This window comes from Myxine glutinosa, chromosome 11 (assembly GCF_964187855.1).
Source record: "Myxine glutinosa chromosome 11, kmMyxGlut1.1, whole genome shotgun sequence".
In the NCBI taxonomy this organism is placed as follows: domain Eukaryota; kingdom Metazoa; phylum Chordata; class Myxini; order Myxiniformes; family Myxinidae; genus Myxine; species Myxine glutinosa.
The window spans coordinates 103,911,993-103,930,276 of NC_136271.1; the positions used below are offsets into that span (position 1 = coordinate 103,911,993).

The 18,284-nt window shown below is 44.4% G+C and overlaps 1 protein-coding gene across 1 annotated transcript in view; it reads left to right on the forward strand.

The window, feature by feature from the left end:
- Positions 1-14,169, forward strand: part of LOC137437055 (hepatocyte growth factor-like protein) — a 173,184-nt gene extending 159,015 nt beyond the window's left edge. Inside the window, exon 17 of the mRNA XM_068131392.2 lies at positions 13,730-14,169. Within this exon, the coding sequence (XP_067987493.2) occupies positions 13,730-13,897 (168 nt within the window). The 3' untranslated portion in view covers positions 13,898-14,169. The remainder of the gene's footprint in view (positions 1-13,729) is intronic.
- Positions 14,170-18,284: the final 4,115 nt, after the last annotated feature.

Genomic DNA, 18,284 nt, shown 5'->3' on the forward strand with positions numbered 1-18,284 from the left:
TGTATCCCAGGGATAAGCCGGATCTGCATCCGCACACTTACCAAAATCTAATGGGCTTGTTCTTGTCACCTACCCAACTCATCCACTAACTTTCATATAAATCCGTCCATAACTTTTTGAGATATCTTGCTATATATCGTTTTTGGCCCATTCTCTCAATGGTAAAGAATCACTTAAAAATTATAGTATCCGGATCTTTTCCCAAATTTAATTACTTCATCCTTGTCGCACACCCAACTTGTCGACCAAATTTCATCTGAATCCGTCCACAGCTTTTTGAGATATCCTGCTCACAGACAGACAGACAAACAGATGGGGGTGAAAACATAACCTCCATCCACCTTCAGTGGCAGAGGTAATAAATAATGGCGTTGGGTACATGGAAAATAAGAAAACCAGTTGACCGAACGCCCTGCTTTACGACTTGTAACAGTTTCCACAGCTATCCTTGACATAAAGCTTATCAGGTAGACTCAGTCGGGAACGCAAGACGAACAGGAGTGTGTGTGTGTGCTTGTGTGTGTGTGTGTGTGTGTGTGTGTGCGTGTGTGTGTGTGTGTGTGTGTGTGTGTGTGTGAGAGATAGAATTGTGAGAAACAGAAATGAAAAAAACGAGATGGGTGTGTTACTTTACAGTAGAAGCCCCAGCTAGAGAAAGACACGTTGTCCAACATCCAATAACAGCATCTATACATGTAGCTGGGCACGTATCTATACATGATGGGCGAGGGCACGGTTTTTACGAAACTGCACACGCCCTCCACGATTTCGAAGTTAAGTAATTGTTCACAATTGTATTTTTGTCGAAACTGTATTTATCTTTCGGTGTGTGTACCTATAGTGTGTCCCGAGGAAGATTCTCAGTGTTAATCTTTCATACCTGAATAAAAAATCCGTCGGTTATTCCATGCTGCGTTTTTTGCGCTCTCGTACCTTATGTCCTACCTTGAGGCTTCGTTTACTCTCAGTGGTCGATTGTGGTCCAATTACTTTCGGTCTCTCAGTTTTTCCCAGTCTTTTCACCCCACACTTCCTTGTTTAAGATCTCAACTAAAACAAAAACAACAAAAAAACATTTCCTTCTTTGTTCTTATTCGTTGTTCTTATTTGTTTATTCGTTGTTCTTATTCGTTCGTTCGTTCTTCGACCACGTGTTTCACCCCCATTTCCCCAGATAGTTTTCACTGTTCAATTTTAAAATGTTTAAACTTTCCCCTGAAGTGATGTATTCTGTCATATATTATAACACCTTTTTCTTCTTCTTCTTTAAAAGGTTGCTTTCAACCTGCTCACAAAATCTATTCATTCCAAAAAAAAATTCCATCTCTTACAGTTCCTCTTTCATACATTCCCTAAACTCCCCTGCACTCCACGCCCCCCTTCAGCGTCCTTAAATGTATCTTTGACTCGAAGGTCACAAGAAACTCATTTTGCAATAAATGTTCGTTTCGCATTAATCGTACACTTTCTAAAATCCAAACTCACCCCTCCCCTCCAAATCTTCCCCATCACCCATCCCTTTCAAATCTCCCCCCTTGCCCCTTCCCTCCTAAACTCCCCCCGCACCCCTCCCCTCCGAGACTCCCCCTCACCCCTCCCCTCCCAACCCCCCCTCACTCCTCCCCCCCTAAACTCCCACCTCACCCCTCCCCTCCAAATCTCCCCCATCTCCCATCCCTATCAAATCCCCCCCTAACCCCTCCCCTCATAAACTCCTCCCCTTGCTCCTCCCCTTCCAATCTCCCCACCCTCATTTCTTCTCCATTTCCCTCCTCTCACCCCTCCTCCTCAAAGCTTCCTCCCCACTTCTTCTCCCTTCCAACTCTCACCTCCATCTCCCCCAACCTTCTGCCTCGCTCTGCCCCCCCCCCCTCCTCAAATAACACCTCAATGTGCCTCACTCAATCACCAGCAAACCTTTTGTCCTCCCAATCCTTCCCTTTCTCCTAGCTAATCTCCTGGAAAGCAAATCCAACGGAAGGAAATCTCATTTCCTTTCACAAAGCCCGAAACAAGTGTGGATCCACCCTCAGGAGATCCAGGAAACAATATCTCTCCATTCTCAAGGCCGAACTCTCAAATCTGTCTCCCTCTTCCAAATCCTGGTGGCATCTGTTAAAATCTGTTTCTGGTGTTTGTTCCCCCTCCATCCCCTCCCTTACCTCAAATGGCTACACAGCTGACTCCGCACGTGAAAAAGCTGAATGCCTCAACTCTGTGTTTGCCTCTAAATCTTGTGTCCCAAACCCATCCCTCTCTGTACCCACCGTACCCAGTCTTACCCAGCTGCTCCTGGAGTCTGTGTCCTTTCCTCCTGACAAGGTGGAAAAGTTTCTGTCAACCCTCGACTCTGATTCTGCAACTGGACCTGACGGCATCAGCCCATGGGTCGTAAAATCCTCTCCTGCCGCTCTTTCACTCCCTCTCTCTGTTCTCTTCACCCTCTCTTTTGCTCAAGGTGATCTGCCATCAGCTTGGAAATCAGTCAACATCACCGCTTTATACAAAAAATGTGCAAAAACAGATCCTTGCAACTACAGAGCAATCAGCCTTCTCCCAATTATCAACAAAGTCATGGAGTCCATCATTGCTTCGTATATGAAATCTTTCCTCTTGTCCAATGGCTTGATCTCTGATCATCAATTTGGTTTCAGACCAGGTCACTCTACTCTGGACATGCTGCTTCTGCTGTCTCAACAATGGATGGAGGTCCTCAATGCCAAACAGGAAATTAGAGCTGTCTCCTTTGACATATCACGTGCCTTCAATACGGTCTGGCACCCCGCTCTGCTCACCAAATTCTCCTCCTATGGTATCCATGCAAATCTCCACGCATGGCTGGCGGACTTACTCTCGAGTCGAAGTCAATGTGTGGCCCTGAATGGGTTTCTCTCATCTCCCCTTCCTGTTCAAGCTGGAGTTCCAAAAGGCAGTGTTCTGGCCCTGTGCTTTTTCTGGTCTTCATCAATGATCTCTCTGACTCTCTTGAAAATCCTCTCCATCTCTTTGCTGATGACTCCACTCTCTGCCGCTCCATTCCTCATTCCTCAGATCGGCAGTCTGCAGCCTCCTCACTCTCTGCAGACCTGGACAAATTCACAGACTGGTCAAACAAGTGGAACATGTCTTTCAATCCTGACAAATCTCACACTCTTACTATGTCTCTCCGAAAAGACCGACTGGACAACCCTCCCATCCACTTTCTGAATAATCCTCTCCAAGAAGTTCTGTCACTCAAGCTTTTGGGTTTCACTATCTGCCATGATCCTTCCTGGGAAAACCACATTTCAAATCTGGCCTCCAAAGCCAGTCGCCGACTGGGCATCCTCCGTCGTGCAAAGTCCTTCCTTGGCACACCTGAGCTCCTCACCACATACAAGGCTTTCATCCGCAGCTCAATGGAATACTGCTCTCCCCTCTGGGCTGGTGCTCCTGCCTCACACCGAGCTCGTCTTCACGCTGTTGAAACCAAAGCGTTCAGAATCATTGGAATCTCCCGTAATGAAGCTACCTCCGAGGGACTTTCACTTACTGCAGGCAGGTTGGTGGTCTTTCTGTCTTCTACCGACTCCTCTCCAGCCTTGCTCCTCCAGCTCTCTCTGGGCTCTATCCCCCAAATATTCCTACAGGTCGCACAAGATCTGCCTGCAACCCTCTTATGGTTAAACTGCCAAAATCAAGACTCTCTGCTCACCTTCCTCTTTTCTCCCACCTCTGGAACAAATTCCCTCACTCTCTTCAATCCCACTCCTCCCTCCAGGTCTTTAAAACAGCTGTTCACCACCATCTCTTATCTTCCCCCATCCAAAACCTTGATCTTTTCTACCCCCGCTTATTTCACCCCAGATCCACTATTATATCAACTTCTTTGAAATGAAATACCAACTTCTTTCCTGGAAGTCCTTGCAGTGTCCTTGTGTTTAATACTTCTCCCACCCCCCACCCCCACCCCCCCACCCCCCGCCTTCCCACGCCTCCTCCCCCCAAGCCCTCTCCCTCCCACAGATCTCCCGATGTCCCTGCTCTCAAATGTTGTGTTTGTGTGCTTCCCATTCTCTCCCCATCTTGTCTACCGCTCCCCTTATTATATACTTTGTGCGTCTGTTTGATTTTTTTGTGTGATAAATGTTAGCTTTCACGAGCCTCAATTCTGTATTCAAAAAAAAAAAAAAAAAGCTAGGAAAGGTTGCTATTTATCTGATCTTGCGTTGCTCTTTGCACACATTCATCACAAGCAACATCTTGATCTAAAAATATTGAAAATGTTAGAACAGGTGAAAATCTGATTGTGCAATATCATTTGTAAGGAGGATTGGTTGGTGGATTCTCCTTTATTTTACACACTGAAATGTTCACCACACAGTCAGAATTTTGCAATAGATATCAGCTGCCTCTTGACCATTTGGCGAAAAAAAACAATTTCAATGCCTGATGATGTTCTTACACGCTTGACCTCATGCAGCTCCATCTTGAACTGGTGGAAATCAACTTTACTATGGTACATGATATTTTAGTAATGCAGTATATGGAAGAGCATTATGCAATGTTCTGGATTTTACATGTTAAGTTAAAATGAACTTAAAAGCAGAAGAATGGAAATCTTTTGCTGTTAAGTGAATTTAATCTTTTAAATGGCCTCAATTTGTTAACCCAATGCAGTGGAGTCACTTGAAGACAAATAAGTCAAATCTCAACTACAGTGAAGTCGATGACATGCCATGGCAAATCCCGACTCTTCCCATCCAAAGCAATATTGAAAAATGGCAAAAGGTTCGACCAGAATGACCCAATATCAAATTTTGAGTTTATATTTTTTCCCGTTTTGACCGCTGTGACCTCAAGTCCACACCCCTCTGGGATATAACCGGGAGGGGGAGGTAAAATCCATAAACTCGTTACTTATTTCATGCATCCCCAATATTGCTTGTATATGCAAAGTTTCATCAAAACATTTTTCAACAATGTGCCCGTAATTGCATTTGTTGGTATTTGACCTTTTGACACCGCCCCAGCCCTGGGGCCGGAGTCAAAATTATACTTTTTTTTTTTTTAACATATTCTTGCCACGTGTTGATCATAACTGCCAAGTTTGGTGAATTTCTGCGCAATTGTTTAAGATAAGATAGCGTTTCCCAGGCAGACAGTGAGACCCAAAATCTTGAGTGACAGAACTTCGTGGAGAGGATTATTCAGAAAGTGGATGGGAGGGTTGTCCAGTCTGTCTTTTCGGAGAGACATCGTAAGAGTGTGAGATTTGTCACGATTGAAAGACATGTTCCACTTGTTTGCCCAGTCAGTGATTTGGCCAGGTCTGCAGAGAGTGAGAAGGCTGCAGACTGCCGATCTGAGGGATGAGGAATGGAGCGGCAGAGAGTGGAGTCATCAGCAAAGAGATACAGAGGATTTTCAAGAGAGTCGGAGAGATCATTGATGAAGACCAGAAAAAGCACAGGGCCCAGAACACTGCCTTGGGGAACTCCAGCCTGAACAGGAAGAGGAGATGAGAGAAACCCATTCAGGGTCACACGTTGACAACGACGAGAGAGGAAGTCCGCCAGCCATGCGTGGAGATTTGCATGGATACCAAAGGAGGAGAGTCTGGTGAGCAGAGCGGGGTGCCAGACCGTATCGAAGGCACGTGATATGTCGAGGGAGACAGCTCTAATTTCCTGTTTGGCATTGAGGACCTCCATCCATTGTTGAGACAGCAGAAGCAGCATGTCCAGAGTAGAGTGACCTGGTCTGAAACCAAATTGATGATCAGAGATCAAGCCATTGGAGAAGAGGAATGATTTTATATCCGAAGCAATGATGGATTCCATGACTTTGCTGATAATTGGGAGAAGGCTGATTGGTCTGTAGTTGCTAGAATCTGTTTTTGCACATTTTTTGTGTAAAGCGGTGATGTTGGCTGATTTCCAAGCAGATGGCAGATGACCTTGAGCAAAAGAGAGGGTGAAGAGAACAGAGAGAGGGAGTGAAAGAGCAGAAGAACAGGATTTTAGGACCCGTGGGCTGATGCCGTCAGGTCCAGTTGCAGAATCAGAGTCAAGGGTTGACCGAAACTTTTCCACCTTGTCAGGAGGAAAGGACACAGAGTCCAGGAGCATCTGGGTACGACTGGGTACGGTGGGTACAGAGAGGGATGGGTTTGGGACACAAGATTTAGAGGTAAACGCAGAGTTGAGGCATTCAGCTTTTTCACGTGCGGAGTCAGCTGTGTAGCCGTTTGAGGTAAGGGAGGGGATGGAGGGGGAACAAACACCAGAAACAGATTTGACCAGACGCCACCAGGATTTAGAAGAGGGAGACAGATAAGAGAGTTCGGTCTTGAGAACGGAGAGATATTGTTTCCTGCCTCTCCTGAGGGTGGACAGACACTTGTTTCGGGCTTTGTGAAAGGAAATGAGATTTCCTTCCGTTGGATTTGCTTTCCAGGAGACGAAGGCAAGTTGTTTCTGGGCAACAGCCTCACCACAAGATTCCGTGTACCATGGACGGGAGGAAGGGTATGACAACTGAAGACGAGATGGGATAAATCTGTGCATGAGAGAGAGCAATTTACTTTGGAAGAATTCCCAGGATGAATTGATGTCAGAGGTGGTGGAGATGGGAGGCCAGTGCAGATGATTGATGGCTGCTTGAAGACCGTGCCAGTTGGCCTGAGTGAAATGCCAGACTCGTCGATGCTGAGGAGGCTCCCTGAGAATGGTCAGAGAGATGTCCACTTTAACAAGCACATGATCAGATGAGCCGATTGGAGCAGAAGAAGAGCAGCAGACATTTTCAGGGAAGTTAGTCATAACCATGTCAAGAAGAGAAGATGCTCCATTGACTGAGATCCGTGTCGGGAAATTGACAGATTGTGTCAGTTCCAGTGAGTCGCAGAAGTCCTTTGCTGAGGAGCCATGGCTGGTGAGAGAGGTACCCACACCCAGCCACCTGGCATGGTGACAATTGAAATCACCACACATGAGGAAGAGAGAGTTGGGATGAGTAGATAGAAGTTGGTCCATATTATCAGACAGTGAGATGTAGATGGAGTCATCACTGTTTGGTGGACGGTACAACACACATATGAACAAGAGGTGGGAGCGAAGGGGAAGCCGTAGCCAGAGGTATTCCTGGGGGTGAGGTGGAGAGAGGGCAGTGCATGGCGAGTGAGAAAGAGAGTTTTTGATAAAGATAGCAACCTCACCTCCAGGACGAGGCTCAGGTTTATCATACCGGAGGAGGGAGTAACCCGGGAGAGATACTAGGGAATCAGAGACATCATGAAGGAGGAAAGTTTCTGTTAAGCAGATCACATCTGGGTTTGTCAGAAGCAACCTGTATGGAAAGATCAGCTAAGTTTGAGCGAAGGCCCCAGAAGTTTGAGGTCCATACCGTTAATGAATATGAAGGGGCAGCATCGGATACAGAACAGGGGGGAGGAGGGGTAGGGTAAGATGTGGAAGAGGAGGAAGAGGTAGGGAGAGCTGTTGAAGGTGTGTCAGAGATTTCAGAATAGCTCGGAGAAAGGGAAGGATGGGGCGGACAAAAGGTTTGATGGTGATTGGGTGAGGCACAATGAGGTGTTATTTGAGGAGGGGGAGGAGCGAGGCAGAAGGTTGGGGGAGATGGAGGTGAGAGTTCGAAGGGGGAAGAAGTGGGGAGGATGCTTTGAGGAGGAGTGGTGAGAGGGGGGAAATGGAGAAGACATGAGGGTGGGGAGATTTGAAGGGGAGGGGGGAGTTTATGAGGGGAGGGGTTAGGGGGGACTTTAGGAGGGAAGGGACAAGGGGAGGGATTTGAAAGGGATGGGAGATGGGGGAGATTTGGAGGGGAGGGGTGAGGGGGGAGTCTAGGAGGGGAGGAGTGAGGAGGAGTCTCGGAGGGGAGGGGTGTGGGGGGAGTTTCGGTGGGAAGGGGCAAGGGGGGAGATTTGAAAGGGATGGGTGATGGGGAAGATTTGGAGGGGAGGGGCAAGGGGCAGATTTGAAATGGATGGGTGATGGGGAGAATTTGGAGGGGAGTGGTTTTGGGGAAGTTTTGGAGTGGAGGGGTGATTGGGAAGATTTGGAGGGGAGGGGTGAGATTGGATTTTGGAAAGTGTCCGATTAATGGGAAACGAACATTTATTGCAAAATGAGTTTCTTGTGGCCTTCGAGTTAAAAATACGTTTAAGGACGCTGGACGGGGGGGGGGGGGGGGGGGGGGTGGAGTGCAGGAGAGTTTAGGGAATGTATGAAAGAGGCACTGTAAGAGATGGAATTTTTTTTGGGGATGAATAGATTTGGTGAGCAAGTCGAAACAATCTTTTAAAGAAGAAGAAGAAGGTGTTATAATATACGACAGAATACAGTACTTCAGAGTAAAAGGTTAAACATTTTAAAGTTTAACAGTGAAAACTATCTGGGAAAATGGGGGAGAAACACGTGATCGAAGAACGCACTAACGAATAAACGAATAAGAACAGAGAGGGAAATGTTTTTTTTTTTGTTTTTTTTTGAGTTGAGATTTTAAACAAGGAAGTAGGCTATGGGGTGAAAAGCCTGGGAAAAACAGAGGACGAAAGTTATTGGAACACAATCGACGGACCGCTGAGAGAAAAACAAAGCCTCAAGGTCGGACACGGTAGGCCTACAAGGCCTCAAAAGACTCGACACAAATTAACACGATTTTCTACACAGGTATGAAAGGGTTAGGGTTAGATAATTTAACGTTTTTAACACAGGTATGAAAGGGTATTTAACGAGACCCTGGTGTTGGGCTAGCGGCTAGGGTGCCGGCTTAGGATCCTAGGATCCTGGGTTTGAATCCCGGTCGATCGCTGAATTAACGCCAGGGGGGTTGACTCAGCCTGTTATCCTTCCGAGGTCGGCAATTTGAGAACCAGTTCACTGGTAATTCCCTGCTTGTCGTAAAAGGCGACAAAAAGGGTTGGCGGCAGGAAGGGCATCCGGCCGTAAAACATTGCTTCAAAAAGGGGACAAAAAAACAACAACAACCACGGTTCCCGAAAAAGGCCAACCCCCGCTTTGCGGGGAAAAATGGCCTCTAAAGGTGGTTATTTTTTTTATATGAAAGATATACACCGATAATTTTCCTGGGGACCCACTGTCGGTACACACACCATAAAATAAATACAGTTTTGACCAAACAAATGGGAACAATTACTTAACTTCGATAGCGTGGAAAGCATGGACAGCTGCGAAAAAACAAAAACCTCGCCAGCAAGACCGGAAGCAGAAGAAATTCTGAATATATTTCCAAATATCGAACGAGAAAGCATCTGAAAATGCAAATCCCGTCAAAAAAATAATCAGCTTCTCGCTTTTTGACCAATTCTGTGACCCGATATGCAAATTCAGGTCAATTCAGGTCAACCCGATCAGGTCAATCGGGTGAAAATTTATGATGTCATGCAACTTTGACCTTTGACTTCTTGATCTAAAAAAAAAAAATCGACTTGTAGCTTGTGATTGATGAACCAACTCAGTGACCCAATATGCAAATTGCAAATCCTTAAAATTTCAGGTCAATCAGATAAAAATTGACGATTTTATGTGATGCTGACCAATGTTGACCTTTTGACCAAATTATTAATTTACCTTCTTCATATTCTCATAATAAAACTTTGTTGAAAATTTGATGCAAAAACTCAAATAGTAAATTAAAATTTCAGGTAAATTGGGTGAAAATCTATGATTTTAGGTGATGCTGACCTTTAACCTTTTGACCTTTTGACAAAATAAGAATTCCTCTTCTCTGTATCTTATTATAACAGAGCAAACGTATATGGTTATGTCGTTATGTCGCTATGTTTGTCGCTGTGTTTACATGCGACAAAAACGTCTTCTTCTTCAAATAAAATTAACACCCTCTTAATTAACCCTCTCAATTGCGTTAAGACTGCTGAGACCCCTCAGACCTTTGACGACCCTTTAATTCCCCCAAGACCCTTCAGACCACCAATATCCCTGAAGACCCAAAACACCCCAAAGACCCAAAACACCCCAAAGACCCAAAACACCCCGAAGACCCAAAACACCCCGAAGACCCAAAACACCCCGAAGACCCAAAACACCCCGAAGACCCAAAACACCCCGAAGACCCAAAACACCCCGAAGACCCAAAACACCCCGGAGACCCAAAACACCCCGGAGACCCAAAACACCCCGGAGACCCAAAACACCCCGGAGACCCAAAACACCCCGGAGACCCAAAACACCCCGGAGACTCAAAACACCCCGGAGACCCAAAACACCACGGAGACCCAAAACACCACGGAGACCCAAAACACCCCGGAGACCCAAAATACCCCGGAGACCCAAAACACCCCGGAGACCCAAAACACCCCGGAGACCCAAAACACCCCGGAGACCCAAAACACCCCGGAGACCCAAAACACCCCGGAGACCCAAAACACCTCGGAGACCCAAAACACTCCGGAGACCCAAAACACCCCGGAGACCCAAAACACCCCGAAGAACCAAAAGACCCCGAAGACCCAAATCACCCCGAAGACCAAAAAGACCCCAAATACCAAAAATACCCCAAAGACCCCGAAGACCCAAAGACCCTTAAAGACCAAGAATAACCAAAAGATCCTTAAGACCCAAAAGCCCCTGAAGACCCCGAAGACCTAAAAGACACTGAAGACCCTTAAGACCCAAAAGCCTCTGAAGACACCAAAGACCCAAAAGACCCTGAAGACCCAAAACACCTCAAACACCCAAAATACCCTTAAAGGCCCAGAGGATCCAAAAGACCCTGAAGACCCAAATGCCCCTGAAGACCCAAAACACCATGAAGACCCAAAAGACACCGAAATGGTCAAAGATGCCTACCCCTCTGAAACGACGTGTGGTGAGGTGCGCGGGGCGCGCCGCGTCACGCTAGTTATCATAATAAAGCTTTGGTGAAAATTTGATGACAATAACTCGAATGGTAAAAAGGTTACGGCCGTACACGACACACACACACACACACACAATTGCAAAACCGGATCTCCTGCTGCACATGGGACGGGCTAATAAGGAAGATGTCCAGGCCATAACTTGGAACTTCGCAATGCTTCCATCCATTTTCGGAATAAGAAAATAGGGAAACCACAACGCCGTTGTCTTGGTGTTGGCATGTACTATATGTCCAAACCAACGTAGCTATGTTGTCTTAGATCACTGGCTACGTTCGTTCATGAACGTTCATGAACGTTCGAACTCATCAGTCAAACACTGATGAGATGCTCGATTCAACTCTTGCTGCATGATTTAAAAAGTGTGGATTGTTTGTGAAAAAAAAATCCATTTGGATGTGGTTAAACAAGGTGGCCCATGTACAAGGTGGAAGGATATGTGGTGGAAGTGGAAGGATATGTGGCTTCTCTGCTCACCTTCACTCCTTCATTCCTCTTTTCTCCCGTCTCTGGAACAAACTCCCTCACTCTCTTCAATCCCACTCCTCCCTCCAGGTCTTTAAAACAGCTATTCACCACCATCTCTTATCTTCCCCCATCCAAAACCTTGATCTTTTCTTCCCCCGCTAATTTCACCCGAGATTCACTTTTTTGAAATACCAACTTCCTTCCTGGAAGTCCTTGCAGTATCCTTGTGTTTTATACTTCTCACACCCCTCCCCCCCTTCCCACACCTCCTCCCCCCAAGCCCTCTCCCTCCCACAGATCTCCCAATGTCCCTGCTCTCAAATGTTGTGTTTGTGTGCTTCCCCTTCTCTCCCCATATTGTCTACCGCTCCCCTTATTACAGACTTGGCATTTAATATGGAATATTTTTTTTATTCTTGACCTGGGTTTACTTTCTTAACTCAGTATATCAATCTGGTGAGTTTCTTTTACGCTTCAGTGATTTCTTTGTCAAAAGAACCATGTCACTGATTGTCTTTCGCAGCAAGAAGTCAATAACAGGATAATATCACAGGTGGCATGACAAAATGTAAGGACAGGTACATTTGACGATTGGCTTCACAATCGGGTATATAAGGGTTGTTGGTTCTGTATTAGTGGAAAACAACTGCTGCACGTCTACAAAAGTTATTGCCGCTTCCTCTGGAGATGGTCCGTCAACGTGACAATGCTGTTTGTCATGGAGTGGTGGCTTTACGAAATTCCGGTATGAAACAGCATGCTATTGCTTGGCAGTATGGCATCACTCAAGGTCAGATGTCAAAGATCCTGAAACGAAATGCTCAGAGGGGTGTCCCTACTCCAATACCGAGGCCAGGACGTCCCCGCAGAATCACAAGGAGAGATGACCGCCAGCTGCACCGGTTAGTCTGCAATGGCCGTACCAAGTCAGCTAATCGGCTTAGGGCTGAGTGGCAGCAACTGACAAATGTGCCTGTATCCAGAAGGCTAGTCAACGAACGACTGGTTCAAGCAGGCTATCGTGCCAGGCGTCCCCTGAGAAAGCCACGCCTGACCAGACAACACAGCCAGCGCCGATTGCAATGGGCCAGAGAGCACCGTCAATGGCAGCCAGGACACTGGAATCACGTGACCTTCAGTGACGAGTCTAGATTTCTGGTCTATCGTCAAGATGGCCGCGTCCGAGTATGCAGACAAGTGCATGAAGCCTACAACGAAGATTGTATAGTGCCAAGAGTCCAAGCTGGAGGTGGTGGGGTGACCGTTTGGGCTGCTTTTCATGCAGGGGGCAAAACTGATCTGGTTGTTCTGAATGGAAACCTGAACCAGTTCAAGTACAGGGCCATTCTGGAAGAAACATTGCTTCCATTTGCTCGTGCAGCCTTTCGAGGAAACTTTGTCTTCCAAGATGACAGTGCACGTCCTCATCATGCCCGCATGATTCAAACACTTTCTTGTTGACCGTGGTGTCGAGCATATGGAGTGGCCTGCCATGTCCCCTTGATATGAATCCGATAGAGAACCTGTGGGCAGAATTAACGCGTCAAATCGACAACTTGGTCCAGCAGCCCACCACTTTGTGTGAATTGCAGCAGGCTATTGTCACTGCATGGCAAGCGATTCCTGTCCAAACATAGGCATATCTCGTGAACAGCATGCCTCGACGTGTATGTGCTCTCCTGAATGCTCGTGGGGGTTACACAAACGACTGAACTGTAATTTTACTGTCCGTAATCCCAGTCATGATTTAATTTTTGTTTTTGTTGAAAATTTTTTTGGCTAATGTGTAAAATAGAGATACTTCTGGAAAACGTACAGAAGTTTAACACTGTACTGTCCATGAATTGAGTTCGATATCAGTTTACATCACTTTCAAGGATCAATTTATTTGCTTCGAAATGTCAAATGTGGTTTTTGTTTCTTTTAAAGGTCACATTAACAAAATCTAGAATAATTTCAACATAATTCCAATGAACTTTTGGTTCTAAGTCATCTTGAAAATTACGTTCACCCCCACAAAAAAAATATTCCATATTAAATGCCAAGTCTGTATATACTTTGTGTGTCTTTTTGATTTTTTGTGTGATAAATGTTAGCTTTCACGAGCCTCGATCCTGTATGCAAAAAATAATAATAATAATAATATCTTCACACCTCAACTGCACCGTTTGAGTCTGACATGGGATGACGCTGTACAGATAGAGATGGACAGGAATGTTTGGAGTTCTCTCATTTCTGTGGCAGTGACATGCCTGTTGATGATGATGATGATGATGATAATGATAATGATGTATACTTGTTTTGGATTGCGAGAAGAAAATAGATAAAATATTGAAAATGGGAAATGACTGTGTTTCACAGAAAGACTATGGAGGTCCACTAAGCTGTCGTGAAGGTAACGTTTACGTTCTGCAAGGGATTGCCACCGTGAAGCTTTCATGTGGCAATGTTGGACATCCCAGCCACTACATCCGTGTGGCATCGTTCTCAGGCTGGGTGCACAAAGTGGTCACTCTTAGACGAGGATGAAGGATTTAGCAATACAATGTTTATTTCATACCAACTTTGGATGCTCAGAAATGGAATGTTGGTTTTTCTGGATGCAAAGACATATATTTAAAATGAAAAAAAGTTCTTATTAATGACATAGGAAATAGTTTGTTGTTGATCAGTGATTTCAGGTCACTTTTCGGTGTGACAGGGGTGAAAACATTGTTGAGATGCTTCAACTCTTGCTGTCTCAACTTAAAAGTGTGCATTGTTTGTTTAAAATATTGCATTAAATCCTGAAAGTGATTGTGCTTGGAATCTCTTCTTTTCTTTTTTTGAAAACAAGATCGAGGCTCGAATCGAGATCGAGACGGAAAGACCACCAACCTGTCTGCGGTGAGTGAGTGAAAGGCCCTTGGAGTTCGCTTCATCGCGGGAGATTCCAATGATTCTGAATGCTTTGATTTCAACAGCGCGAAGGCGAGCTAGGTGTGAGGCAGGAGCACCGGCCCAGAGGGGGGAACAGTATTCCATTGAGCTGCGGATGAAAGCCTTGTATGTGGTGAGGAGCTCAGGTTTGCCAAGGAAGGACTTCGCACGACGGAGGATGCCCAGTCGGCGACTGGCTTTGGAGGCCAGCTTGGAAATGTGGTTTTCCCAAGAAAGATCATGGCAGATAGTGAGACCCAAAAGCTTGAGCGACAGAACTTCTTGGAGAGGATTGTTGAGAAAGTAGATGGGAGGGTTGTCCAGTCGGTCTTTTCGGAGAGACACAGTAAGAGTGTGAGATTTGTCAGGATTGAAAGACATGTTCCACTTGTTTGACCAGTCTGTGATTTTGTCCAGGTCTACAGAGAATGAGGAGGCTGCAGACTGCTGATCTGAAGGAAGAGGAATGGAGTGGCAGAGAGTGGAGTCATCAGCAAAGATATAGAGAGGATTTTCCAGAGAGTCAGAGAGATCATTAATGAAGACCAGAAATAGCACAGGGCCCAGAACACTGCCTTGGGGAACTCCAGCCTGAACAGGAAGGGGAGATGAGAGAAATCCATTCAGGGCGACATGTTGACTACGACCAGAGAGGAAGTCCGGAAGCCATGCGTGGAGATTTCCATGGATACCATAGGAGGAGAGTTTGGTGAGCAGAGCTTGGTGTCAGACCGTATCGAAGGCACGTGATATGTCAAGGGAGACAGCTCTGATTTTCTGTTTGGCATTGAGGACCTCCGAGGAAGGAAGCTGAATTTGACCTGGGAAGCTGAAATTTGGGCACAATCGTGAGTAAGTACTTTCTCAAAAATTGAAATTTTTGTCTTTTGATTAAACAATAATTGATTAGTTACTTAATTATTATCGATTGATTCAGTACTTATATATTTCCTTTCTCTTCTGGGCATTATCTCAGGCACCTTTTGAGCTACGAAGCTGATATTTGGACATGACAATGACCAAGTGATTTGGCTGTAAAGGCTATTTTTGATTTATTGATTAATCAATTAATTATTGAATTATTTGATTAATGACTAAATTAATTTAAAAAAATTAAGTTACAGATTCGGATGAAATGGTGGTGGTTTATGTATTCTATTAGCCAATTGATTAAAATTTTTTTAATGATTATTATTTATTTATTGTCATTATTAATCATTTATTTATTTTCTTTCTCATCTGGGAAATATCTCAGGCACCTTTTGAGCTATGTAGCTAATATTTGGAAATGGCAATGACCAAGTGATTTGGCTGTGAACGGTATTTTTGATTTATTGATTAATCAATTAATCGATTAATTATTTATTGATTAATAAATTAATTTTTTTATATTAATGACCTGTTTAATTACATTTCTAAAAGTCACATCTTTGGATGAAGCACTAGTGGTTTAGTGATGCTATTAGCCAATTGATTTAGAAAATATTTTATGACAATCTTTTATTGATTTTAATTATGCAATTAATCAATCAATTATTGTGCACCTCTCCCTCCAAATACAATCTATATGAGCTGCACGGCGGTATGGCCAGGCGCCAAAGGTGCCCCGCCAATGAGGCGCTGGAGGATATTTAATTATTTGGCATTTGACGTGTACTTTGAATGTATCTGTACTTGTTTGTCTGTTTGTTGTTCGTTTGTTTGTCACCGGACAACAGGTCACAATTCTATACCAATCATCATGAAACTTCACAAGTTGTAGAGGTCATCACAATTGAGAAGCATATTCATTTTGAGGTCAAATGTCATCAAAGGTAATCTGGAGGTCAAATTTCTAAAATCGCAATTTTAAATCCGATTGCCTTGAAAATTGAACAGCGTTTGTATATTCAGTCACAAAATTGGAAAACCCACTATTTTTGAGGTCAAAAGGTCAAAGGTCAACGCAAGGTCATACTTCCAAAATCATCAATTTTCATCTGATTGACTTGAATATTGAACAGCATTTGCACATTGAGTCACAAAATTGGAAAACCCACTATTTTTGAGGTCAAATGGTCAAAGGTCAACTCAAGGTCAAACTTCAAAAATCCATTTTCATCTGAAAAATCATCATTTTTCATCCGATTCACTTGTAAATTTAACAGCATTTGCCTCGTGCCTCACTGAATTGGGAAACCAGCTATTTTGAGGTCAATCAGTCAAAGGTCAACTCAAGGTCAAACTTCCAAAATCATCACTTTTCATCTGAAAAATCATCATTTGCTGTATCAATGGAAAACTTGGGGGGGGGGGGGGGTGGGGAGGATTGTTCAATTATAGTGCTACGCATGACGTCTTCTTGTTTAATTATTTGATAAATGACCGAATTAATTTTTTTTTAAGTTACAGATTCGGATGAAACGGTGGTGGTTTAGGTATTCGATTAGCCGATTATTTAATTTTTTTTGATTATTATTTACTTCTTTTTATTCTCATCTCGGCAATATCTCAGGCACCTTTTGAGCGAGGAAGCTAATATTTCGACTCGACAGTAACCAAGTGATGTGGCTATAAAGGATATTTTATTAATCAATCTATCTATCAATTATTTATTGATTAATCAATTAATTTTTTAATTTTTTCGATTAAAGCCTTATTTAATTAATTTTCAAATATTTACAGCTTTGGATGAGCTGTGGTTTATGTATGCTATGAGCCAATTGATTAAGAAATTGTTTTACGATTATTATTTATTGATTTTAATTATGCAATTAATCCATTAATTACTGTACACCCCCCTTCCCCCCCCCCCCCCCCCCCCACCCAATACTGTCTCTGTGCTGCATGGCGTTATCTCTGGGCGCCCTTGGTGCCCCGGCGATGCCGCGCTGGAGGATGTTATTTATTTATGCGGTGTATCATTGGCATGGGGGCGGTGTAATTTGAATGTATTTGTACTTGTTATTTGTATTATCTGAAATAACAAACAAACTGTAAATACATGGTAAAAACAAATCTTGTGTAAGCAGATAAAACCATGTCCTGAGACTTGTGACTCACCCTGTAGAATGACACTCGGTCGCGCGCAGACCTCCAGCAAGCTGTAGGCCTACACTACGTTTTGTGGCCCGCTGGATCCAGATCTGGATCTTCACCAAAATCGAATCAATTCGTCCTTGTCACACACACAACCTCTCCTGAGTACCTCTGCTAGTATAGTATTTAAGGTAGTGTGCACATGACTTCGCATAGGATTGTTATGTACGGTATCTCTGGGATTGTAGTCGTAATGGCGTTAAGTGCATTCTCTTCGAACTGTTATATCATTCTGAGTAAAAGCATATATATTTAGAGAGAGAGAGTGGAGTGTGGTGTCCAGTCTCTGTCGTGACTCTTCGATCCGCATCATGTGGTGCGACACGTAACAGAGCGGAACCAGGTGAGGCATTCATGGTTTGAGACACAATGGAGTCCATACCTTCCAATGAGGAAGGCAACCTCAAGATGACATTCAAAGGTCAACCCAACCGTACTTAGTAAAATTCATCTTTCTCGCTCGTTTACAGAGCCCTGAGTGATTGCCAGCAATCACATGAAGGAAAACAAACATGAAACACAATGTCAGGGGTTGCCATTGATCTCAGGCTGTGGGAGTAAACGATTCACGATCGGTGATCTCCTGGTAGATTATTTTAAAAAATAAAATAAAAACAGCATGACATCTTCCAAACAAATGTGAGGAAAACTATTTACCTGGTGAGGTGGAGAGTCCAATGTGTGCTGAAAAGGGAAAGAAAATTGGTCCGGGTTATTTTTGGTTCAATTTCTCCGTTGTTTTTACAATATGATGCTCTTCACACACAAGAACGTTTCATTAGACCCCTAGATGGGGCTACAACGCTTCTTTCTAGTTTATTCGGTTCCGCGCTTTTTCCTCACTCTGCCGTCAGACTGTAGGGGACGCTCTGCCCCAAACCAGAGCAAACGTTCTCCTGTCAACCCCACAGTAATGTTT